General features: G+C 43.7%; 1 protein-coding gene across 2 annotated transcripts in view; it reads left to right on the top strand.

The window, feature by feature from the left end:
- Positions 1 to 1,464: 1,464 nt before the first annotated feature.
- Positions 1,465 to 27,475, top strand: part of ESRP1 (epithelial splicing regulatory protein 1) — a 125,511-nt gene continuing 99,500 nt past the window's right edge. Inside the window, exons 1-3 of one of the 2 annotated variants that reach the window (XM_068237668.1) lie at positions 1,465 to 1,808; positions 1,921 to 2,049; positions 21,249 to 21,362. In XM_068237668.1, the coding sequence (XP_068093769.1) occupies positions 1,674 to 1,808; positions 1,921 to 2,049; positions 21,249 to 21,362 (378 nt within the window). In that variant the 5' untranslated portion in view covers positions 1,465 to 1,673. The remainder of the gene's footprint in view (positions 1,809 to 1,920; positions 2,050 to 21,248; positions 21,363 to 27,475) is intronic. The other variant, XM_068237670.1, reaches the window with a different exon arrangement.

Here is a 27,475-nt window from a genome sequence, read left to right on the forward strand (position 1 = left end):
CGCACCGCGCCTATGCAGAAAAATTGCGCGGTATTAAAAAGATACGCTTATCGCTATTTATTGTTAGTACTGCATAATAATGGCGCACAGGGAAAAAAAGAAGAAAAATGGCACACAGTAATGTTATTTATCAATAGCGCTGTTCATATGCCAAACCGCAGACGTTATTGCGCACAGTAACGTTATTTATCAATAGCTAACCTACATAAGCCAAACTGCAGGAGTTATTTAACTGCAAAACGGTGAATGGATTTAATGTAACACTGTCAAGGTTAGGGTTAGGCACCATCAGGGGAGATTTAGGGTTAGGCACCACCAGGAAGGTCTTAGGGTTAGGCACCACCAGGGGGTGCTTAGAGTTAGGCACCTCCAGGGGGGTGGTTAGGGTTAGGCACCAACAGGGGGGTCTTAGGGTTAGGCACCACCAGGGGGTGCTTAGGGTTAGGCACCTCCAGGGGGGTGGTTAGGGTTAGGCACCACCAGGGGGGTCTTAGGGTTAGGCACCACCAGGAAGGTCTTAGGGTTAGGCACCACCAGGGGGGTCTTAGGGTTAGGCACCTCCAGGAGGGTGGTTAGGGTTAGGCACCACCAGGGGGGTCTTAGGGTTAGGCACCACCAGGGGGGTCTTAGGGTTAGGCACCACCAGGGGGGTGCTTAGGGTTAGGCACCTCCAGGGGGGTGGTTAGGGTTAGGCACCACCAGTGGGGTGGTTAGGGTTAGGCACCACCAGGGGGTGTTTAGGGGTTAGGGATATGCACAGAGAGGGTTCTGTGTGTTAACGATAAATAACGATAAAGCTAAATAACAATAAGGCTTTGACGTTAAATAGTGATAAACGACAAACAGATTAGCGGCAACACCGTGCGCCATTATTAGCAGGCGCCATTTTCAGATGGATCCTACAGTGACACAGGAAAGGTAATGTATACATGCACATGCATGTACATTTATACACTAGGGAACAGAGGTGTTCGACCATAGAAAACTGATACAAATCTGACAGGACTGTACTAGACTGGACCGGAAATGTGTAAACACAGCCATAAAAACACATACCAAACTGATGCCAACTGTCAAACACAGACAAACAGGACTGGACACCTTAGGCATCTGATGAGCCCACATTACAGACAGTAACGATAACTAAAGTAACATATTACCACTACGTGTTCATTAGAGATTGGCAGCATTGCATAGTTCCGTGTGCGGCCTGAAGGGGGAGCCAAAGAGAAGCGCCCGAACGCCGCCGAACACCTAGACGGAAAAAGCCGAAGCGACCTGGCCAGGTATCTCTTACCTGGGAGACCACGTGGGAAGGGGGAGGGTCAGACACATCCCAATGACAAGTCACCAGCCACTGCAAGGCGCCGAGCAGGGGCGCAGCCTGCATTGTATTGGCTCACCCACAGGAGTGCAAAACAAAAAAGAGGCAAAACCGGCCTCTCCCTCCCCTCCCCCCACCTGGATCCTCCTGCAGAGTGAGCAGGTCCCCAGGGTGTCCTGTTCCATAGCTATAGGTGGAGGTGATTCAAGGTGTAGGGTGGTGTTGTGTGGTTTTTGGGGGGGCTTTTCTTTCACTTTTTGGGGGAAGGTGAAAGTTTTTTTTCTCTTTTTTGTTGTTGTTTTATTTTTTGTATATATTTGTGTTGTTTTTGGGCCACTTTAAACTCATCATGACTGCGGCTTCCCCGGATTACCTGGTGATTTTGTTCACTGGCACTGCGGGGGCAAACTGTGCTAAGCTGGGCTCCGATGAGAAGGAAGTCATCCAGCTGTTGTGGAAAGTGATAGATTTGGCCAACAGGAAGGTGAGTACTCCCCTCTGCGGGGATCCCGTCTGCAGGCAGAGCACCTGCCTGGGCCAGGAGGGGGGCTGCATGGAGGGCACGAGTCACACTGGGCTGCTTTTTGTCTTTCTAGGTGGGGGAGCTGCACGATGTTAAGGTCAGACCTGATCACCTGGACTTGACAGAAGAATGCAAAGAAGCCAGCAAGATAGAAGTAGAGAGCCTGTATATGGCCTCACAGCTAGAGCAAGCCCTGCAACAGGTGAGCAGCCCCCTCTCCAACCATCACCATCGTGTGTGTCTTTATGGGGTATTGTCATAGAGCATTGTGCATGTCACTATATGGATGATTGTCATAAAGCATCTGTGTGTGTGTGTCACACTATATGGAGGTGTGTGTGTGTGTGCGTGTTACTATATGGAGGCAGGTGTGTGTGTTAGTTACTATATGGAGGATTGTCAGCGTGAGTGTGTTGCTATATGGAGGATTGTGTGTGTGTTACTATATGGAGGTGTGTGTGTGTGTGTGTGTGTGTGTTACTATATGGAGGATTGTCAGTGTGAGTGTGTTGCTATATGGAGGTGTGTGTGTGTGTGTTACTATATGGAGGATTGTGAGTGTTGCTATATGGAGGATTGTGTGTGTGTGTGTGTGTGTGTGTGTGTTACTATATGGAGGCAGGTGTGTGTGTTAGTTACTATATGGAGGAGTGTGAGTGTGTTGCTATATGGAGGTGTGTGTGTGTGTGTGTGTGTGTGTGTGTGTGTGTGTGTGTGTGTGTGTGTGTGTGTGTGTGTTACTATATGGAGGCAGGTGTGTGTGTTAGTTACTATATAGGCCTCAATTCACTAAGCTTTATCAAACACTTTATCAAACGTTTGATAATTTACCTCATGGGTAAAAACTAATTTTGAATTCCCTAAGGTGTTATATTATGTTATATATTTATTGAATGTTTTATCAATAAAATATTTGATAAGTATTTAACACTTTAGTGAATTCAAAATTCGATTTTACACATGAGGTAAATTATCAAACGTTTGATAAAGTGTTTGATAAATCTTAGTGAATTGAGGCTTATATGGAGGATTGTCAGCGTGTGTTGCTATATGGAGGATTGTGTGTGTGTGTGTGTGTGTTACTATATTGAGGATTGTCAGTGTGAGTGTGTTGCTATATGGAGGATTGTCCTGAAGCATGGGGTGTGTGTGTCAAACTATATGGAGAAGTGTCATGCAGTGTGCTGTGTCACACTATGGAGGATTGTCTTGGTGTGTGTCACACTACATGGCATAGTCGTGGAGCATGCTGAGTGTGTGTGCGCACTGCTGTCTCCACTTCCTTGTTTGCAAATGTCATGCAGGAACGCTGAGATTCCCATTGAGCCACTGTCATGCTGCCCAGGAAGTTAGATTTCCAACTTTTATTTTAATTTTTTTTTTAATCTGGATCATTGGATCATTTTTCATAGGGGTGTGTCATAAAGATGGGTTTAGACATGACTTGAATTTGTTGTTTCACAGGAACCATAATTAGCAGGGATTGGAACAGTAGGTTGTACAGGGCTAATTGGGTTCAGCAAGTTGATGGTTAATTGTCAAACTGCTTTATTAGTTAATCAAGGTGTCAGATATTCCTTCAGCTTTTCTCAATCTGGTTATTCCTGTGCAAAGTTTCCCAGTTTAGCCCTGCTAATTCTGGCTCATGTGTTTTGTTTTTTAAAGAGTGAAGCTGTTTTAGATCACAGCATTGGGCTCTATTCTCAAAGACTTCCCGCATGCGGTAAAGTACATGCGGGAAGTTTGCACCCAAAATACCGGCAAGTTGGGATTCTCAAAATGTTCCGCATGTTTTTTCCGCATGCGGAAAAAGTGTGATAAAAGTGCGGGATTCATGCGGTAAAATTTCCGCAAAAGTCGGTATTTTCCGCAATAAAAGATCAATTCTCAAAGATGTTCAGGCGCATCATTTCTTCGTTAATTACCGAATTTTTATCACCTACAAGAAGTAGGTGATATATTCCGCATCCCATTGACTGTAATGAAGTGTGGAGGCTTAAGGGCTGTGCTTGCTGGACTTTAACTTTTTTTTTTTAAACACTTTTTCATGCGACCTTTTTACCGCATGATTCCCGCATGAATAATGCCTGTTTCCGCATCTTTTTTCACGCATGCGGAAAACATGCGGAAAATATTAGTGAATCTGGAAATTTTGCGGCGTTTTCCGCATGCGCTTAATTTCCGCACAAATAAAAAATACCGCACATGCTTTTGAGAATAGAGCCCTTTGTGGGGGAGATTTGCCAAACCAGTGCTAGTACAATTGGAGCAAACCTTGGAATAGAGTGGACCATACACAACGCGACCAATCAGAATCAATCATCTGGACACCTGATCCACTGTTCTCTTGCACTGGATTGGATAAATGTGTCCCATTAGGAGTTCGGCTCCAATATTCAAGCACTGGTATTGATAAATCTGTCCACACGATCTATTTATCGGGGGATTGGAATTGTGGGTCCATATTATAGCTTTATAATGCTAATACTATGTTCTAGGTGTTTTTAACTAGCTCCTTCATGTATGGACTGATCTATCCAGGGGTTGACTGTATTTCTGCCTTTCATAGCTGAGTATCATTACACCCACAGAAAGTCATTAACTAAACAGGTGGCTTGGGTTTGCACAACTACAGCTGTGGCGTTATCCGCCCATAATCCGTCTGCTGGTAGCTAGTAATCACACAAGGGCAGAGATCCGGGTGTTGCTGGTGTTCCTGGAGGAGGGACTAATTTACTGGAGCGCCATAGGAAGTCTGTCTCCTCTCCTGTGTGTCTATTATGGTCTCACCTGGCACTACAATTACACGCTATGCTTAGTTACATTTCGCTTTACATCTTTTCTGTATAATGCTTCTCTGATTAGATGTCAGGGGAAGAGAGGACAGGGAAGTCTTGGGGCTCATGCGCTGTTATTAATAGCCTATTTCACATCACAGGTTTAGGGCTGATGGCATTCTCTGCAGAGATAGATAAATGGAAGCCAAGCCATGTTTGTCTTCAGTATTTTAACACTAATTGGCACACCAGGTGCTGCCTTATTAACTCTATCATTGCCTGCCTGAAGCTGCTTACACTAACTGCTGCATAATGCTACACAGTCAGATGTCCATAAGAAATGACATGGAGGGATATAGATTAGTATCATTTTAAATTCAGCGCACTCATAAATGGCAACCGGTTAAGTTCACACCGCAAGACGCAATTGCGATTTTCAGCACGCTTTTTGAATGAATGTGTGATTTGCACATCCAAAAAAAGGCATTGCTAAAAGTTTGTTTGCGATTTTTTTTTTTTTTTTTTTTTTTTTTTTTTTTTTTTTTTTTTTTTTACAAAATTGCAACGCTAGTGATCTGCAAGCTTGTAGCAGTCAATGTGGACCAGGCATGGGCAAACTCGGCCCTCCAGCTGTTACGGAACTACAAGTCCTACAAAGCATTTGCCTTTGAGTCATGCCTGTGGCTGTCAGACTCCTGCAATGCATTGTGGGACTTGTAGTTCCTTAACAGCTGGAGGGCCAAATTTTCCCATGCCTGGTGTGGACCATCCCTTAAGGAGGCCATACATGATCCAACCAAAATAGTTTTTCAATTGAGCAGAGGCAATCACATTTTCTGAAGTTCCTATTTAAAAAAAAAAAAAAAAAAAAAACCTATAATTTTTTTTGGTTCTTTTCCGTTAGCCGGGCGCATCCTCTAGATGGCGATAGAACTCCAGAAGTGTTACATCTTTCCCTACTATCCTACTGGAGGGGGAATAGTAATTATCGCCACCTAGAGGATGCGCCCGGCTAACGGAAGTGTTTTATTTATTAATTTATTTATTTTTATCAGCCAAGGTGGTAGATTCTGATACATGATGTTTTAGAACAATGAAATGGTAGTGTAGGGTTGGTTAGATGTATTTGTATTTAAAAAAAAAAAAAAAAAAAAAAAAAAAAAAAAAATTATATAGTCAATCAAGAAAATTGATTGTGTTTAAAGAGTCTGAAGCGAGAATAAATCTCGCTTCAGACCTCATAGATAGCAGGGGCATGTGTGCCCCTGCTAAACCGCCGCTATCGCGCCGCTAAACGGGGGTCCCTTCACCCCCAAATACCCTCGGTGCAGCGGGGGAGCGCTTCCTGGTTGGGGCAGGGCTAACCGCAGCAGCTCTGCCCCACGCGCATCTGTCAGCGTGCATCTCCGCCTCTCCCCGCCCCTCTCAGTCTTTCTTCACTGAGAGGGGTGGGGGAGAGGCGGCGATGCGCCGCTGATAGACGCGACTGGAGGCAGGGCTGCAGCCGTTAGCCCTGCCTCCAGGAGCGACCAAGTCTGTGACCAAGTGTTGCAGTGGGGGGTTTGGGGGTGAAGGGAACCCCGTTTAGCCGCGGGATAGCGGCGTTTTAGCAGGGGCACGCATGCCCTTGCTAACTATGAGCTCTGAAGCGAGATTTATTCTCGCTTCAGTCTCTTTAAGGCCTCTTTCACAGTGCGACGTTAAAATCGCATGTTACTAAATTTTTCAACGCAGGCTAACGCACAGCAGTACTAAGTCTGCGACATTCACAGTGCACACGTTGCGTTTGTGTGCACCATGTAGCGTTATTAGGTGTTGCATGCTGTGCGTTATACACGTTGTTAGCTGCGTTGGCCTGTTTGCACATGCTCAGTAATGACTTGGAAGCATACTTTTCATTGCCTGTATGCTCTACTGTATGCGATAACTGGGCATTAAGTTGCATTGCAACTTTTTTTGGGTGTTGCAATTTGCGTTGCGACTTTAGTCGTCAGCCTCAAACCGCAACGCCCTACTGTGAAAGAGGCCTTAATTCCTAAATGGCCACCCTAACATTAATGCATTCAAATATTTAAAATTCTCATAAAATTGTTACAAAACCACAGATTGGTAATATCTACATTCAGATGCATTGGCCTCCATTCACAATGTGCAGTAAATACATTTTTTAATGGAAAATGTCCACATTCACAAAATATTTTCTAAGTGAGGGTAAAGGTTGGTAAAGTGTGGTAACAAGGCGTTAATAGTTTAAAAAGTCGGTAAAAGTGCGGAAAAGTTCAGCAAACACAGCTCAGAAGGCTCTAGACTACGTGTAACTGGATGTCAATTGAAAAATGGCACCAGGTACTTACAGGTGATTAAAAAAAAATGGTAATTAAGGATGAAACTATGCGCTCCTTTTTTCATGATGAATTTAATTTTTTCTGGAATTTACCTCTGAAATAACACATTTTTACCAACCTGTTACTGCACTTTTATCACTTTTTTTACCGCACTTTTTTTCCACAAACATTAATTTCAGGCGGAAAACATTGTGAATGTGGACATGGTCATACATAAGTTGGTAATTTTATGGCACTTCGTTAAGGTACCCATACACTTATAAATTTCCAGCCGATTCGATCATCGGATGCCTGTCCAGTCGAATCTGACAGGAATCTATCTGATGTGTGCCACACACTACGAACAGATTTCCAATAGATTGCAGTATGAAATCTATTGAAAATCCTTTGAAATGCAGCATTGCACTATTCGATCCAATGCAACGCTATAGGCTATCGATCTGCCGCCAGCAGCCAATCTAACTAGAAATTTTGTCTTGATTGATCGAGTAAATCGAATTTGGCCAGAAATCGATCAATTGGTCAATCGTGCTGCTTGCTGCATCGATTTCTAACCGCTTCGATCAGAGTGGTCGAATTGGCCGCATATCGATGAGTGTATGGTTAACTTTACTGCGTGCGGTAACTCATTGTAAATAGAGGCTCATGTGCGCCCGGCGGATCGCTGAAAACCTGAACGATAGTCTGTACACACGCCGGATTTGACGTGCGAATGACGGGTCGTTCGCAAAAATCCGACGTGTGTATGGGCCATACCACTGATTCATGCAATCTAATGAACAGTTTGCTCCTCTGTCAATGATTGCAGCCTGTCAATACACTGTTGTTTTATCACAGTCCTGTTTAAACAAACATCAGTAGTAAATGTGTAGGTTTGAATGCTGACAGTAATTGTTTCATTACTATGTGTATTTGCAACAATAGCTAATTGATCAGGCCTGCTGAGTTTCCAGTGAGTCAGCCCTGTAGGCAGACAGAGCTTTCATAGCAGCTGGTTGGGCAGTTTACATAACAATGGCAGAACTGGGTAACAATGCAGGTGATGTTTCCTTCTGATAACTTGTAGCTTTTTTTGTAAATGAATATTGGCACTTTTGCTGCCAATCGACCATCTGATTAAATCATTATTGGAATGGATGAAAATGTGTGCTGCCAAGAGCGTTCCCGATCAACTATGCAACCAATTTCAGGCTGAAATTGGTCGACTGTATCAATCGGACTTGCTGCAAGTTGTTGAGCTGTTGTGGTCGATCAGGTGCACGGTAGTAATGGTAAGCGATATCGGAACGAGCAATGAAACCTTGGTGCTGTTCCCCATTGTATAAATGTGACCAACACCCCCATTAGCTGTATACAGGCCGGTGGCACGCATGACGTCACACTTGCGCAGCGTGCTATCCTCTGCCGGCGTGTATACCGCTACTGGAAGAGTGTTGGATTCTGAAGACGGATAGGCATTGCACAGGTGGGCGACACAGGTCAGGTAATGCACATCCGGGGTGGGGGGTACATTTTTATAAACTGAGGGGGGGGGGGGGCAGCAGCATGGAGGCGGACTTGGCTGATTCACGAGAGATTTCATGCTGAAATCTTTTAGGAGTCGGCCTGCAGTGTATGAAAAGCCGGCAGATCTCTCTCTAATCAGACTCGATTAGAGAGATTTGTTTCTTAATCAAATCAATCATTGCTAGATGTATGGCTACTTTTAAAGCGGACCTGAACTCAGAATGTCCTCTGCTCTAAAAGATGCACAACAGCATAATAACCTTTAAACAAACATTTTTTTTTTTTTTTTACACCTGATAGAAATGCTAAAATAAATCTGCACTGTTTCTACTTCCTGATTCATGAAAGCAGACATGTTAACATCCTGTGCTTTCTAATGGCCTTACCTGCCATCTCTGCCATAAGCAGTCATGTGACACAGAGGAGAGATCAGATTACAACTTGTGATTAGACATACATGAGGGGGAATTAAACTGGCTAAACTCTCAATACATAAAGGGTGCAATTCTCCATGTATTTCTTCAGTCCTGTGCAAGCGTTCAGGTCCTTTCTAAAGCTAAGATCGTCAAATTGATCGATTAGTTTCCAGCATGTGCGATTTGCTCTTGACAACAGGATCAATTTTCAGATCCATACTGCACAAAATCTATTCCCGTTATCAATCAAAAGCAGATTGGACATGCTTGAAATGATCAATTTACCCATCAATCTGATGGGAAAATTACTTGTGTACCAGCTTTAGTGGGGAAAAAAAAACTTTTTTGTTTTTTACAATAAAGATCTTCATACACACTTTGAATTTCCCACTCGATTTCTGGCAGATTCGATTGATCTGCTGGGGATTGATTTCCCCAAGTGTCCAGTTGATTCTGACCAAAAATTGGTTGACCGTATCAATCAGGTAGGATAAAATGTAGGTCGATTGGGGCAGGACAGGAATGGCACAAGATCGCCGACCCATAGCGTTGTACTGCACAGAACAGAACAGTGCAATGCTGCAGTACAATCAATTGATTTTTTTTTTCCAGTAGATTCCCTGCTGGATGGTCCAGTACACACACATTATGGCCTAGTGCACACCAAAAACCGCTAGCAGATCCGCAAAATGCTAGCAGATTTTGAAACGCTTTCTTTTTCTGCAGCGTTTCAGCTAGCGTTTTGCGGTTTTGTGTAGTGGTTTTGGTATAGTAGATTTCATGTATTGTTACAGTAAAGCTGTTACTGAACAGCTACTGTAACAAAAAACGCCTGGCAAACCGCTCTGAAGTGCCATTTTTTTTCAGAGCGGTTTTCCTATACTTAACATTGAGGCAGAAATGCATCCGCAATCCAAAATCTGCAGCAGCCCGGGAGTATGCGTTTCTGCAAAACGCCTCCCGCTCTGGTGTGCACCAGCCCATTGAAATACATTACCCTAGCGGATCCGCACCCGCAAGCAGATCGCAAACCGCAGCGGAAACGCTCCGGTGTGCACTAGGCCTATGTGTGTAGACTATAGCTACATACAAACACTGGATTAAATTCAGCAGAGGCCACTGATAAGGGCCAACTCGGGCGAGAATATAATGTCCCTACTTTATTATGTATTCTTTTAGCACTGTCCTCAGGCCAGAGTCCATGGTCCTATCACTATCTAAATCAGAGGGGCTCGTAATCTAATTCCTGCCATAGTTTGGTATCCTAATAGTCCTAGGCAATTTTGTTTCGGGAGAATAGTCTTATCGGTATGGGACAATTGCCCAGTCTGACTCTGTGGTAGCACTGGCACTGTTCTGTATTCCTCTGCAGCCCAGGGGCCTTCCAATCTTACCTCCCTCCCTGCACCCCACCAAGAAAGAACAGGCACACTTGGCCAGGTAAATCCTGCAAGTCTCTTCTGTGATTTTTCATTAGCATAATATATGGCAATGCGATCACACACCCGACACGTTTGGCACATTGACTGTCAGCACTCAGCATATATTGGATAAGGTTTATATTGTTCAGAGGGCAATAAAACTGTGGTGGACCAATAATAGAGCAAATTTTGCATCCCTTGAATGGCCTTCCATTGTTTAAGGATGCATCTGTCTGCTTTGAGAGTCTGTGGGTTATATACAAAGGTTGCTTATCAGAGAGATCTATAATGCCTTTTCTAGCTGGTACACCTTTAGGCTGCTTACACACAGGGACGTTACTGTAACGCTCCGCCAACGCACAGCAATGTAACACAAGTGGGCTGTTCACACAGCCCACGTGGCGTTACATGTAACGCTGCACGTTGTCCGGAAAGTGCAGCATGCTACGGTGTTAGAGCGGCTATAGCCGCGTTAGACTGTTTGCACATGCTCAGTGGGGGGCAGAGAGGAGGCGGGGAGAGCCAGCTACAGTAGCCGCGCACATGGCTACTTAATATTCACTGCACTGGCGGCAGCTGATTGGCCGGCGGGACCATGTGATGCGGAGTGTCTTGCTCCGCATCACGTGGTCCCGCCGGCCAATCAGCGCCACTCTGGGAGACCTTATAGGGATAGAGCCGCCTAACGAGGCTCACTCTACCGTCCTCTTGCAGCACCATACGTTGTTAGGTGCACGTTATGCGACCTTAACGTGGCACCTAACGCAACGTCTTGGTGCGCAAGTAGCCTCAGGCAATAAGATGTTTAGTGGGCTGTGAGCAGGGCAGACAGTGTGGTCAGAACTGATCTGAGAAAAGCAATTGCTTTACCATCTTGGCAATTGAACTGCTGCCTCTTCTACGTTTTGTACCGCGTGGTTCTGTACCAAGCAATCATTCCTGCCACAAATTATCTCCTCACCTGACTGGACAGGAAACCACCTTGCTTGAGCAGGTTGTATAATCTGTCCAAAGCTAAAGGGAAGTTTACCAGTGGGCTTGTGAGAGTCAGGAAATGCTTGACTGCTTCCATCAGGGATTGAATCTTCAGGAAATATATAATTAAAGCACACCTGAACTGAAAAGCATATGGAGATTTGCTGGCTGTCTTGCTGATCCTCTGTATTTGATACCCTTTGGGCCCATTCACACTTGAAATTGGCAAAACGGTAGTGCTTAGCATTACGGTTTTGCACGGATGATTTTACCGTGGTAAAAACACTGTACACTCTCACGATTCAGAGTGCTTTTTTTTTTTTTTTTTTTTAAGCATTGTATGGCGATTGCTCCAGAATTGCAAGAAAATGCTGCAGGCAACACATTTGCGATCGGCAGCAATCATGGCAGTGAGATCACCACCATAGGGTTACAATTGCGCTAGCTCTTTAAAAAGTGCTAGCGCATTGGCGATTAGTGGGAATCACGTGGCGTCACACGTGACTGGTCCACGCTCCTCTCCTCTTGCTCCCCTTCTGGTAAGCGCGCTCTCACTGTCCTCAGCGTTCTTACCACTCTTACTTCCACCATCCTACTAGTTGCGACCTTTGCACACTACAGGTCTCACAAGTTTCCAGGTCTGGTTTGGGCTCTTTCTACTGTTCACCTGTCTTGTCACCAATTCATCATTCTTAATTCCCACACAGTCACTTGTCATTGTAGTTCCCTATAGAGCTCTGTTTTATGCACTAAACACTTTATATGTGCCTGTGGTGGGAGCTTTGTTCAAGTAGTAATCGTATCACAATAAATGGAGTATGGAGTGTTTCATATAACTGTCGGGCATTATTTATTTATGTATGCTGCCCATGTGTGTGTTTAATTTTTGTTTACATTTCATACCAATAAGGCCTTGTTCACGTTATCAATCGCAAGCAATGAGCGATTTACTGAGCAATTTTTGATGGCGCTTTTCTAAGCGATTTTTGCATAGCAATGGTGTGGTGTTTTTTAACTTCTTGACTTCAGTCAGGAAATTAACTGTTTGGCCTGGAAATTTATAAATGCATTTATTCACTGAAAGCGCTCAGGAAATCGTTTTTCAAAGCGCTTTTTTCAAGCACTTAGCGATTTCCCTATCCTTACTATTGAATTGCAAATGCTCAAAAAATTATGCAGAAGTTACATTTTGCAATTGGATAGAAAGCTCATCGCTTATATGAGAACATTCGCATAAGTTACCATTGCACTAGCAGTTGGGACACGCTAGCGATTTTAAAAATATCCTTCAAAGCGCAACTTGTTTTATTAAAAAAAATAAATTGCCTGGCTGTTGTGCTGATCCAGCATTTCTGAAGTTCATCTACAGTCACAGAAATGGAATTGGCTTCCAATAGCTTATCAGCAATAGTTTTCATTATATCCTTTGTTTGTGTGGTTGGCAGGAGGGGAGAGGATACTCACACATAACAGATCTCATTCTTGATTCACCTTGGAGAGTTCTCTGGTGCTGTCAGTTCTTTTTACACCAGTTGTTGCCTGTCTGATAAATCCCTAGTGTAAGTTGTAGTTGGTGCTTTGTAAACATTTTGTAGAAAACTGGAGAGAATTCAGAGCCGTCCACGTTTTAGTTTGGTTGAGTCTATTTGAGATCCTGTCATGAAACAGAACGGTTTATTGATCCGTTTTTATCTCAGAAGTGCTCAATTTACCTTAAGCCAGGTACACACCTCCATATGTCATCAGGAATAAGCCTTATCTGCACATTGCACAATTTTTCTTCTTCTAATAGTTCAGACATTGGATTTGATAGATACATCAGACATGCCAATGGATGTTCAGTCGTAGGCAGGAATGGTACGCAGTGAAAGCTTCTATAGCTTTGTCTTGCGTCATGTGGTACAAGGTTGGTGGCAACAGGATTGATATTGGTTCAGACATCTTGTGTGTGTGTGTGTGTGTGTGTGTGTGTGTGTGTGTGTGTGTGTAGAGAGACAGGAGGCTGGTCCCTGTTCCTTAAAGGGCAATTGTTGTGAGAAGAATGTGGAGGCTGCCATATATAGGGATTTGGGTGCATGCTGCTGGAAACTGTCCAGAATTTAATTGCAGTGCGATTCAGACGGCTAGCCATAGGAGTAATAGACAGCGTTTTCCAGTCCAACTAACCCGTGGGGAAACGCTACAGATTTGGCCCTAGTTGAGTCAGGCCCTTACCCTGTAGAACAATCGGCAGGCCAAGGCATTGTGAGAAGGTATTTGTGCTTGTAGTCAAGGGCAACCAGATGTATTTCTCATTTCCATTGCAAATCAGATCTGTAAATTGACCGTTGGTTCCTCTGAAATGTCTGCTTCTAGTTCCAACAGTCACTCGCATACACAGAGGATCAAAAATGCAGAGTACAGAGCCACAGACTTCCTGTCTTCCCACATGAGGAATGGACAGTATGAATTAGAAAATCTACAGACCACATTTCTAAAAAGTGTGCATATCCTTATGATCACTCATATCTGTACCTGCATTCATCTTCTTAAGGTCATTTTAGACACGTTTGCTTTTAAATTACACGTGAAGCAAAAACGAAAATTGAAATTGGGCATCAACTTGCCTCTGACACCTCTTCTGCTGTCCATTGGCCTCAACCCCCACTCTGCCCCCTATATTATTCAACAGACTTGTCAGCCGAAGTGAGAAAGTGGTCATGCGTGGTTAAGAATTGCTCATACTCTGGTAAACATACGGGACTATGACCAGAACACTCCATGGATCTGGGAATGGGAGGGTCCCTGAAAACAACCAGCAGCAGGGAGTGTTAAAGGGAACCTGAAGCGTAAGGCATACGTAGGCTACCATTTTTTCTTTTTTTTTTTTTTTTTTCTTTTGAACAATGCCAATTGCCTGGCAGTCCTACTGATTTTTCTGGTCAGTAGTGTCTGAAAAAAATCTGACAAGATAAGTTGCATGCCTGTTTGAGGTTTGTGATTCAAATGCCTGATCTGCATGCTTATTCATGGTATATGGATAAAAGTATCAGGCAGATGATAAGCAGGACAGCCAGGCAAGTGGAATTGTTTAAAAGGAAATCAATATGGCAGCCTCCATATCCCTCTCACTTTAGGTTCCCTTTGAAAAATCGTAGCATGCAAGACAGAATGTTTAATTTTCAGCACGCTTTAGGAGTATTTTACAAGGAACCCGACCTGAGAGACATATGGAGACTGTCATGTTTGTTTCCTTTTAAACAATACCAGTTGCCTGGCAGTCCTGCTCATCTTTCTGGTCAGTAGTGTCTGAATCGCACATCTGAAACAAGCATGCAGCTAATCTTGTCAGAAACGCATGATCTGCATGCTCCATGGTCTATAGCTAAAAGTATGAGGGTAGGAACCCACTAGGCAAAATCGCATATGGAAAACGCATATGCGATTCTGCCTAGTGTTCCTGCTCTTAGGGCCCATTCACATGTAAAAGCGCAAAATGGTAGCGCTTAGCACTATCGCGGGTGATTTGTTTTTTTTTTGTCTTTTTTTTGTTTTTGTTTCCGCAATTAGTGCGATAAAATCACTGTATACTCCCGCGATTCAGAGCGATTGTGATCAGCGCTTGTTCAAGCACTGTACTGCGTTTGCTGGAGAATTGTGGCAAAATGCTGTAGGTAACACATTTTGTGATTGCCGTTAATCGTGAAACGCCTGCGAACGATGGAAATCATGGCAGTGAGATCACTGCCATTAGGTTACTATTGTGCTAGCGCTCTATTGCGCTAGTGGGAATCGCCCGGTAATTGCCAAATGAGAACGGGCCCTTAGGGCTCGTTCACACGAGGGGCATTTTTGGCCTTTTTTCAAGCGCAGACTATTTTTAAAATCGCCCACAAAACTCTTGTGCAATGAATCTCTATGAGAAGGGTCAAATCATCGCGGTTCGTGCGCTGTGCGCGCAGCAAAGCGGTGCCTGGGCCATTTTTGGGGCGATTTTTTTTTTTTTTTTTTTTTTTTTTTTTTTTTTTTTTTTTTTTTTTTTTTTTTTTTTGCCTCAATGGAAGGTATAGGAAAAAAGCAAATGCTCACAATCGATTTATGCAGTGATTGCGTTCACGTTTTAAGAATAAATACACTGTATTTATTCTTTTCTGAGTCAGAGTGCACTTCCTGACTTGCGTGGAACTCGGGGAGTGAATTACAAAACCACTCTGGAAAAGCGCTAAGAAAATCGCTTTTACCAGAAACGCAGCGTGCAGTGGAGCGCCGGGAGCAGGAAAAAAGCCCACAAAAGCGCAAAGCGCTTGCGTTTTCGATTTCAGGTGTGAATGAGGCCTTAGAGCCAGAGGATCAGCAGGACAGCCAGGCAAGGTGCTTTTTTACTTTTTTTTTTTTTTTTTTTTTTTTTTTTTAAATTTAGGAAATGTCAGCTTCTATATGTCTTTTAACTCAGATTTCCTTTAATATGCTACTGGACAGTTTGTTTTTTTTCCCCCCTAAACTTACTTTATGAGTTATGATGACCTTAATATGGAGAAATGAGTTTCACCTGATCACAATGAAATGAAATATTACGGTGTTGACCTCGGCTGGCTTGTGTGTTAATCCTACCACTTAATGTTACACTGGAGGGTTTCCCTAGACCTGTAAATTTTAACCAGACTGCTGTGCTACTCAAGCCTGTCGCTACTGTGCGTGTGCGAGCCTGTCCCCCCATGCGTGTCTAATCTTGTGGTAGCAGCACAGTCTTGCTGGTAACATCTGAGCGCAGGGTCTGCACAGCCAGCGAGGTTAGTGAAGCCTTCGGGGTACAACAGTCTCCAGTATCCAGGGGAAGATATATTTGTGCATTCTGCTGAATACTGAAACGGATTGTAAAGTGTTGCCTACACCTCTCCATGCAGTGGTTGTTTTTGGTGGTTTTGTTTTTTAACTTTTCTTAAGGTGCATACACACATCAGACTATAGTCTTTGGAAAATGAAAGATCACTGACAGGCATTCATCTGCAGATCAGATCCACCAGGATGGATTTTCAGATCTGCAGATGATTGCTAGTTGATCTGCAGATGAATGTCAGTTAAATCATGTGTGTATGATGATCTGCAGATCTCATAGACTATCATTGCAATTTGCAGGAATGGATTTTTGGCAGGAACAGATCTTTTGCAGATACTGATCTTTTGTGTCTGTACAGCATCTGTGTGTGCAGCATCTTGCAAAGATTTTTTTTATGATGTGGAGTTCAGCTCCATAGAAAAGACTGTGTAGAGTATGGCTCTCATACTACATGAAGGGTGGTAAGATTGGTCTGTGATCTTTCATTTTCCAAAGACTATAGTCTGATGTGTGTATGTGGCCTTATTCTTCTGTTACTGCACCTGATGACTTCACTGGTAAGTTTTTGAACTTCTACTTTTGCGTTAAAGGCACAATCGTTCCATAGCGAAAATGTCTTAAAGTGATCCCGAGGTGAGTTAGAGGCTGCCATACTTATGTCCTTTTAAAGGGGAGCTTCAGCCTAAGCAAACACACTGTCATTAAGTTACTGTACATTAGTTATGTTAATTAAAACAGACAGGTAATATAATCTCTTACCCACCCTGTTTTTTAAAAGAACAGGCAAATGTTTGTGATTTCATGAGGACAGCCATCTTTTTGGTTGAAAGGAGGTGGCATAGAGCATGAGACACCGTTCCAACTGTCCTGTGTCCTCATCACCCCTCCCAGCTGCACGCATTAGGCTTCAAATCTCAAATTCAAAGTAAAAAAGATTTAAGCCAAAAGTGCAGAAGAACATCAGAAATCCCATCATGCTTTGCGCAGCATCAGGTGAAAATGCCTGGGCAGTTTTCTTCTGTGCATCTAAAAATGAGGTTTGGGTAAGAAAAACAAAGTTCTGATGCTGTGAAACTGTTAAAGAAACACCAAGCCTTTTCAGTGCTGCTGAGTAGATTTTTAGTCTGGAAGGACTCTGTGAAGTTTCATTTGGTTTGGACACTGATGAGGACTGAGACTACAAATGTTACAAGTAAATGTATACCTTTCCAAGAAGGGCAAAAAATAAGTTACAAAATGTTATAACTCGCCATTTCTCCTGTGTAACAATATTACTAATCCCTGCAACACAGTCCCTTACCTTAGGGGAAAAAAAAAGACCCACAACGTTTTCCATACCACACATACTAACAAAATAGTCTCCATGTACGAATTATACATTACCTTTTTTCTTTTACTTATTTTTTTTGTTGCATGTTAGTGTTATAAAATGTAACATTTTCAAATTGTGTTGAAAACAATCAAAACAAGTTGTCAGAGAGCTCATCCTTTTATCTACATTTCCCTGTGTGTAACAAGACATGACTCCACTTGCAAACAAATTCAACTTACAAACTTCCAGGACATGACCTGATTGTAAGTAGGGAACCACCTGTATTATTATGCATTTATTTCATGCGGGCATTGTCTGCAAAGTACTCCAAATAGTTAAGATCATTAACTGTACAATAGTCTTTTATGATTCTGAAATACAGGTGTCCCTTAAAGAGACACTGAAGCGAAAAAAAATATATGATATAATGAATTGGTTGTGTACTATGAATAATTACTAGAAGATTGGCAGCAAAGAAAATATTCTCATATTTTTATTTTCAGGTATATAGTGTTTTTTCTAACATTGCATCATTCTATAATGTGTGCAGATTACACAACACTCTGCATTCAAAATGATTCTTTCAGAGCAGTCTGTGAAGTAATGACCTCTCCTCTGGCAGAGGAAAAATAAAAAATTAACTAACAGTTGAGATAATAAAAGTCAGACAACAGCCCTCTCCACGACTTTTGAAAGTCGTAGAGCTTAATGGCTTTTTTGTATAGAGATAACAGCTGGAGTTTCTTAAATCTTCCTGTACTGGAAACAATTAGACTGATGTATCTGATCTTAATGTTTTATTTCTTAGCTGTACTACACATACAAATCATAATATCATAATTTTTTTTTCGCTTCAGTGTCTCTTTAAGGTCCATACACACGTCGGATTTTTCCGAACGACTGGTCGTTTGAACGTCCCGTTGTTCAGTCGTCCGCACGCCAAATCGGGCACGTGTACAGTCCGTCGTTCGGGTGATAAGACTGGTCTTGAGCGATCCGCCCGGCGACCCGTCGTTCGGGAAAAATCCGACGTGTGTATGGGCCTTTACTTACAAACAGGTTATGTTCCGAAAAGTTTGTAAGTTGAGTCTTGTTATACATAAGTGTGTAAATGATTTACCTTTGGATGTATAGTATATACAAATTTTTTATTTTTTTTCAAATGTGCTTTTAAAGTGTTACAAGCTGTTTACAAAACGTAAAAAAAAACCCAGAACTGTATATTTTGTATATGGAGACAACTTTTGTATGTATGACATGTTGGGTTGCAATGAACGCTGTTTAGCATGCAGTAAAGGTGCTCATACATCTACTGTTTTTGCAACCCGGTCGACCATATGATTTGATAATTCTATCAAATTGGATGAAAATTGGTGCCGCAATAAGCGATACTCGATTGACTAGTTGACCAATTTTGGGCTAATATTGGCAAATGCGTCGATAGGGCATGCTGGAATGATCTCGGTCGAAAGTGCTCAATGGCCTGCCCTGCGGTAACCGCTTGTGATATCATCATAACAACCAATTACGACGGGTCCCCAGTCGGCGGTCACTGTCCATCTCTGACACAAGCACTTAGAAAATGGCAGTTGCTCCATCCAGTCGCCAGAATACTGTGCATGGTATGGGGGGGGGGGGGGGGGGTCATGCATCTTTGTATAGATTTCCTCTAGGGAGTGCTTTTGTAAAATATAGATTATAGATAAAATACTGATCCTCTCCTATGAAGCAATGGACTAGTCAAAAACGTTCTGTTAGATTTCTACTAACTACTGTAAGTAATGGCAAAACAGAAGAAAGGTGTGTTTTGTTTTGTTTTTTAACTCCTTTTACTCTAGAAGAAACCTACTTCTTAGTTGCAAGTGTTTACATGTATATTTTAAATTTTAACAATTTTTACGTGATAAGTTTGGCAGATAGTTTTTCACGCGTGCCTGATGAAGCGGATTTTGTACTGAGAAATGCATAGCAATACTTTAGTATTTTTATTTATTTATTTTTTGAGTAAAAATCAGTTTAGTCAACTTGCTAGAGGTAAGTCCACAGTTACCTCCTTTTTTTTTTTTTTTTTTTTTTTTTAACATTGTATTCCCTGTGGTGCCTCTGCTGCCCTTGCTGATTGCCGTTAAGACTGTAAAGTGGTTGTGTCCACAACTATAGTAGTAGCATGTCACTTCCTGGCTATGATCTGGTGTGAATGGTGATCACGTGCAGGAACTGTTCAGAGGTTCTCTTTTGCAATGTCTCAATGAGGAGAATCTTTCACTAGGGAAAGAATGCTTCGTCATGCTGTCATTCACTAATTGAGCAAAGTAACATATTTCTTCCATGTCTGTCAGTGTCCAGATTAGTATTGCAGTGTAATGAGGAATCCACTTCGGGAGTGTCAATGTTTCAGACACAGAGCCGTGAAAAGATTTGATTAACCAATGGCTAACACGTGCTAAACTGTTACTGGTATAGATCACAGTCCGACCCTTTTTTTTATTTTTATTTTTTTTCCCCTACCTTCTCCTTAGTTACAATGTAATATATTTCTTTTTGGCATGATACAGACATAAATACTTTATCTGTTATAAAAAGTAGTGGATGGATAGTGTTCTGGTTAAGGGCTCTCCCTCTGACACAGGTAACCAGGGTTCAAATCTTGTCTCTTCCTGTTCCGTAAGCCAGCACCTTTTCATTAGGGAGACCTTGGGCAAGACTCCCTAACACTGCTACTGCCTATAGAGTGCGTTTTAGTGGCTGCAGCTCTGGCGCTTTGGGGACCTCAGGAGAAAAGCGCGATATAAATGTTTTTTTGTCTAAATGTATGCACAATAATTGTTTTACTTGTAGCAAATGCTATGCTAATATGAAAAGGGGGAATTGATAGAAGAACAGATCCACGTGATTTGAAAGTGAATCTAGTGTATTTACAGTGGCCCCGATGCCTCGACTAGCCATCAGCCCGTTGGATCAATTTAACCAAGTGTGTTAGTCAACCCGCCTGCTGCATGCGCTTTGTTGCCCTCTTGCCTGTATGAAAGATGCCTAAATGAGTTTCTCAGAATAACTGTCACTGATAGTAAGGACTACTGTACTGTGCCTTTTCTTTTTTTTCAAAGCTATGTGTATGTCTGATTGGCACCCCCCCTTAATTGGCTTGGCTCCCCTCTACACCACATTGGGGCTGCACTCTTTGTGTGTGTGTGTGTGTGTGTGTGTGCCGCTCATACACAATTGGCTCCGGCATACTGCTTGTGTGGTTACTGCATACCCGCACTGATGGAAGAGGAGGTGCGTAGCCCTGATATGATTGCCTAGAATACCTTGTCACCAGCCTTCCTGGGGGGGGGGGGTCAGAGTACTGAGAGAAGCCTCAATAGGATCCTGAGGCTTCCCTCTATTTAGGTAAATATCTAATTATTCAGCTTGGGTAAACTTTAAGGGCATATGAAGTGGTGCCTAAACACCGTACATTTCAAAACACTGCACGCTAATTTTGGCGCAGCGTAAACATCACTCTAGTTAGGGGTGCAGGAAATGGCAGTAGTAGACTGTTAGTAAACTTACCAATATTCTACTATTTGCTTGATATAGTGAAATATGTAACGGACCTAACCTCTCCCTACTCTCTTCCCCCCCCAAAGCAGGCCACTAATAACCACACACATACTAAACCCCTGCAACAAAAATGGGCAGGTGCCAGGACTGCACGTTATACACACTGTGGCTACTAATAGTGGAAGCAACTCTCCCATTTTTTTTCCTTTAACTGCTCCAGCCTAAACAGGGGCCTGAAATATTGCTGTAGTTCCTTGTTTAACACACGCTTGTTTCCTTTTTTGCAGTTCAACCAGTCAGTGGGTAACGAGATAAACATTGGCGTGGGGACCTCTTTCTGCCTGTGCACCGATGGCCAGCTTCACATTAGACAAGTGTTACATCCAGAAGCCTCCAAAAAGGTAACTCCTCCCCCTTCTACCAGCCACGCTGTGTCCTGGAAATTATAATGGCATTGTTGAACATACGTAATGGATCCAGTAGGATGCAACAGGCAGTACCAAGATTATGGCTTTCCTTTGACAAATGCATTAAATTTTCATAGAGGTTATACAACAGCTGGCATTTTCAAAGCAAACCTGTCACATAATTGTAGAGATTATTTCCATCGCAGCCTTTGTGCTGTAAAGTATTTGTGTATTTTATACAGTGTTATATATTACCCTGCAAACCTATAGTGAACCAGAACTCCTAGGATTGTGTAAGGGGGGTGGGGAGGAGGGGCTACAAAGGACCTAAAAGCCCTCTAGCTAAAATGCTATGGAAAACAGAAGTTTGCCTTCTTAAAACAGGTGTTTGCCATTATTTAGGTTGGAGTGAGCATATGATGTTTCCCACAATGCATCACTGCTGAATATGCAAGTCATCCATTGTTCTCCCTGTAAGATAGCCACACCTCCAGAACCACTGGAATGCAATAATGTGTCAGCTTGTTAATTGTACAGAGCCACAATAATCTACCATGCATACAGACTTTTGGCTTGATTGCTCCTCATCAGTGCATGGCGTGGACTAATGTGGCTCTATGGGGTGGCAAACTCCCATAGTTACGGACTACCCAGCAAGCTCATGGTGAACAAGAAATCCCAGGAGTGTTTAAGGGGCTACAATGGGCCTAAAAGCCCCCTTAAAATGCATGGAAAACAAGTTTGCTTTCTTAAAACAGAAAGTATTTGCTGTATGTTATACGGAGTGCCTAAAATAAAGCTGTGATCATTAATGCAATATACTTCATATATATTCAGTTTTGTTACTGGTAGACTAACAAAAATATTGGTATCGGTACTCCAATACTGTTTGTAGATGTTTGCATGTTAGATGTCAGCACTTCAGCGGAGGGATAAGTGTAGGTAGTCATTTTTGTAAAAAAAAAAAACCTATGTAGCGTGGGTTTGGGCCAATCAAATGCACTTCCTACAGATTTTGGCTCAATTCCAATTTGCATATAATTTACATGCAATCCAGGATTCCTAGCGTCTCACTGACCCTCTAGTCAGGGCAGTTTCTAGGCTAAATTTCACCCAGTTCGAGAGTCAAAAAATATGCCCCCCCCCTTTCCCCAAAATCAGAAACATTGTGCGTTAAAAAAAAACAAAAAACTACTTACCTGGGGGGTGGGGGCTCCTCCACCTCCTGACAGCCTATGCGTATTTCAACTGCAGTTCTGCTCCCAGACGGTATCCCGAGATCCCCTCCATAGTAGCCACTAAAGAGGTCGGCAGCTTCTGTGCCTCCTAAGTGCACGGCCACACTGATCCCACTCCTGTAGTTGGCCGCGTTCTAAATACTGGCCGTGTTGAACGCTAGTAAAACTACAAGCAGCGAGGTTGCAGGCCCGCATAGGCGCAAAAAACGCTGACCTGCTACGGAGGGGACCCCGGTTGGGAGTGGAGCTGCAACAAGGAACACATATGCTGCCAGGGCTGGAGTAATCCCCAGGTAAGTAGATCTGTTTTTTTTTTTTTTTTTTTTTAAACTCCCAGACAACTATGTAAAATCACAAATTGGAACTAGGCTACGAGTGCCATTGTATCATGCACTGAGCAAGGGTCTCTGGCTGAGGGGGTCTCGGGTGGTATTGTAAGTTACAAATATTACAATACCACCTCAGGCCACCTCAGCCAGAGACCCCCCCCCCCCCCTACATGTTGCAATCCCACTGGCCTGACCCCACAACCCCCCTCCCAGTACATGGGACAGCACGGTGGCATAGTGGTTAGCGCTCTCGCCTTGCAACGCTGGGTTCCCGGTTTGAATCCCAGCCTGGTCAACATCTGCAAGGAGTTTGTATGTTCTCCTCCGCACTCCTTATCCACCGCCTCCATCATGGCATCCAGCTGCGGGGAAATCACAGCCAGCAGATCCCAGAGGCAAGCAGCCAGTCACTGTGCCACACATACAGCTCATTAGCATACTCTGCATACAGTTGATTACTGTGCCATACGTGTAATCTACCTATTACTACCATGGGAGCAACCATCACTATACCTATCTCTGTACCATGTACAATGCATGTAGCCCACCACAGTGCCAACCATGTAGCTCATCACTGTGCCATCCATAGAGTCCATTACCATAGTATGCATATAGTCCATCCCTGCACCATCCATGTAGCCCACCACAGTGCCATCCATCCCTGCAGCCCATCAGTGCCCCTCACAGCAGCCCATCAGTGCCATCCATCCCTGCAGCCCATCAGTGCCCCACACAACAGCATGCCATCCATCCCTGCACCATCCATGTAGCCCACCACAGTGCCATCCATCCCAGCAGCCCATCAGTGCCCCTCACAGCAGCCCATCAGTGCCATCCATCCCTGCAGCCCATCAGTGCCCCACACAACAGCATGCCATCCATCCCTGCACCATCCATGTAGCCCACCACAGTGCCATCCATCCCTGCAGCCCATCAGTGCCATCCATCCCAGCAGCCCATCAGTGCCATCCATCCCAGCAGCCCATCAGTGCCCCTCACAGCAGCCCATCTGTGCCATCCATCCCTGCAGCCCATCAGTGCCCCACACAACAGCAGTCCATCAGTGCCATGCCATCCATCCCTGCACCATCCATGTAGCCCACCACAGTGCCATCCATCCCTGCAGCCCTATCAGTGCCCCACACAGCAGCAGCCCATCAGTGCCATCCATCCCTGCACCATCCATGTAGCCCACCACAGTGCCATCCATCCCTGCAGCCCATCAGTGGCATCCATCCCTGCACACATCCCATCAGTGCCCCTCACAGCAGCATCCCATCAGTGGCATCCATCCCTGCAGCTCATCAGTGGCACTGGCATCCATCCCTGCACACATCCCATCAGTGCCCCACACAGCAGCAGCCTGGCAGATCCTGCAGGATGGATGTATTAATCAGCAGGAGGTGCCCCCCTCCTCCCCTCTTACCTTGATCATTGATGATGATGGCCTAGAAGAGCCCCCCCCCCCAGCGCCCCACACTCCTTATCCACCGCCTCCATCATGGCATCCAGCTGCGGGGACAATCCAGAGAGGAGAAATCACAGCCAGCAGATCCCAGCCGCGGCCGCTCCTGTCACGTGACGTCAACACGCGGGAGCACCCGCCGCCCAGAAGGATCTAGGCTAGCTAGGAAGTAGGAGGAACTGAAGCCGGCGGTGATCGCGCTGGCGCGCACAGCTCCTCCTGCCTCTTGCTGCACCGCGTCCGCACGTCACCGGCGGCGGCTCCTGGCAGTGACGTGACGTCACCCTTCTCCTTCTGCCTGGCGCCCCCCCTAATCTGTCTCTCATCAGCGCCCCGTTCAGCAGAACCGGCAGAACGGGGCAAGAAATGGCCCTGCCTCTAGTATAGTCCATTTGTACAAAAGAAGCAGTGGGAATAGTTTTTAAAGTGGACCTGAACTTAGAACTTCCTCTCTGCTCTAAAAGATGAGCAACAGCATAATGACCTTTACACAAAAACATTTATTTGCTCCAGCTTACAGAACTCCTGCAATAAATCTGCAGTGTCTATTTCCTGCTTTCATGGAAGCAGTCAAAGGGTTAGCATTCTGTTTACATATTAGCTGTCTACTGAGGATTGCGGAATTTCTGTGCTTAGAGATCAAATTATACTCATAATTACTTGAAGATGAGGGGGCATTAGACATGCTCTTTTCTCTAGGAAAACATGGTGCCTTTCTCGGTTTTCCTTGTGTCCTATGCAGGAGTTTAAGTCCACTTTGTAAAAGCACCAATTTGAAGTTGAGACTTGCATGTTGGGCACAGTGTAACAGCTTATGCTCTACATACCCAGAGTAACATGCCCGTATTGTGTGTGTTTAAAAAGGGGCCCCTGATCAGTAAACCTATGCATTTTTTTTATTTTTTTTTTAAGAGGAGCTGTCAGCCATACTATCTCGGAAAAAAACCCACATATATAAGTAGATAAATACTTGCTCTACTTACATAACATATGTATTGCACTGTCCACGTTTTTGATTTTAGTGATTTTTCTACAGTAAAAAAGAGAATATCCTTCTTAGCATTTCCCATTTAACTGTGGCTGTTTTGAAGCCAATCCTGATGTCATTTCCTCCTTTACTCTCCTCTGCCTGATTTGCCTGCCCTTCACTATAAAAAGTGCATTGTCTCAGCATGAGAAATATTGGCCATTCAGAGAGGAACAGAGGTGTAGGAGGGGAAAACGGGAGGGAAAGAGGCTTCAGCCAATCGGGCTGCATTAGTTAAGTCTGAGGGGAAGTAGAGCAGCAAAAAAGGAAAACCCAACATGCCCTGCAACTTCCTTTTTGTGTACCAAATAAGTCAGGTAAACTGGGGAATGATCATTTATCAACAAGAAAAGTAATAGTGATTTTAACTTTTGGATTGCCTGATTAGCATCCTTATTACTTGTTTACCAGATAAAAATAAAGAATTGATTTTATGCCCAACAGTTACACTTTAAACACACTAATTATCCGAGTATCTCACCTGATAGCGAAGTAAGCAAAGTGCCCAACTGTTGCTTTTTTTTTCTAGTCAAGCAAAGAGTCTGATAAAGAGCAGTTTTAAAAATCTGACCAGATAACCTGAAGCAGTCTAGCTGGAGGAGTTGACAGCAGATTCACTGTACAGGGCTGCTGCTTTTTTTTTTTTTCTTCTTCATGCTTTTCAGACTGAAGAGGGAGAAAATGCACAGAGCTTTTTAATGACAAGATTGCCAGTCTGAATGACTGGGCTCTTACGGCAGTTTCCACTAGGGTGACTTCACCAAGTTTACCCACATGCACATTCTGATGGGTATTCTCTTCTTCTAGATTTGGGCGCAGCCAGCACCGCCATAGACTATAATAGGAATCAGTCTATAGCGGCGCTCAGTGAGTAACATCGGCGCCGTCAGCAGACTGAGCCGAAGTTGCTTAAAAAACAATAATTCGGCCTACAGCAATCGCTGGAAGCCAAATTCTATCATTCCCCCACTACCCATGGCGGCCTGGAGGGGGAATAGTAATTAACACGGCCTGGACTTGTGCAGAAGCAGGATCAGCCATATATCGGCTGTATCCTGCGCCCAAGTCTATCGGCGCCGATTTCATATGTATGCGAACTACGTGCCTGTTGGCCACAAGTGCCTCTTGGTTGTGATTAAAGGGACTCGGAGCACCTCTCATGAAGTATGCTTTTAAAGAGACTCTAACCAGTAATGCAAAGTACTTAAAGGGAACCTTAACTGAGATGGATATGGCTGTTTCCTTTTAAACAATACCAGTTGCCTGGCAGTCCTGCTGAACTCTTTGGCTGCAGTAGTGGCTGAATCACACACCTGAAACAAGCGTGCAGCTAATCCAGTCTGACTTCAGTCAGAGCACCTGATCTGCATGCTTGTTGAGGGGCTGTGGCTAAAAGTATTGGAGAGTCCGGCAACTGGTATTATTTTAAAGCCGTATTGTCACCATAAAAATCTAATTTCAACAGCAACTGGTCTGAGCGTATTAAGTGATAAAGATGCTAAGCTTGCATTCAAAACTTTCAAAACTTTTTCTGCTGTTATGATTTGGAGTTATCACATAAGGAACACTGGCCCTTTAGTAGTCGTTGTTAAAGAATTGCATGCTGGGTTTTTTTTTATCTATAATCTATTCCTCCTCTTCCCTTTATTTCCCTGCCAGCTGCTTATCTGAAACCTAATCCCCTACTCACTTGTGTTTACAAGCAAGGCTGAGGCGACTCAGCGATTGGAGGAGACAAGAAAAAAAGGAAAGGGCAGAAATGACATCACGAGTTAGCCTTAACTGTGGGAAAAAGACATGGCCCCCACCAGGAACAGAATTCTCGTCATTTACTATGTAACATTCACTGAAATCAAAACGTGGACAGTATAATGCATGAAATATAAGTAGATCAAGTATCTATCTACTTATATATGTGTTTTTTTCCCCCTGGCAAAGTATGGCTGATCCTACTGCTTTAAAAGGGAAACATCCATATCCTTCTCAGTTTCGGTTCCCTTTAAATATGCATACCTTTCTGTAGCTTGTGCTCTCCTCTTTCATTTGTT

Source organism: Hyperolius riggenbachi, chromosome 5, assembly GCF_040937935.1.
Source record: "Hyperolius riggenbachi isolate aHypRig1 chromosome 5, aHypRig1.pri, whole genome shotgun sequence".
NCBI classification, from domain to species: Eukaryota; Metazoa; Chordata; class Amphibia; order Anura; family Hyperoliidae; genus Hyperolius; species Hyperolius riggenbachi.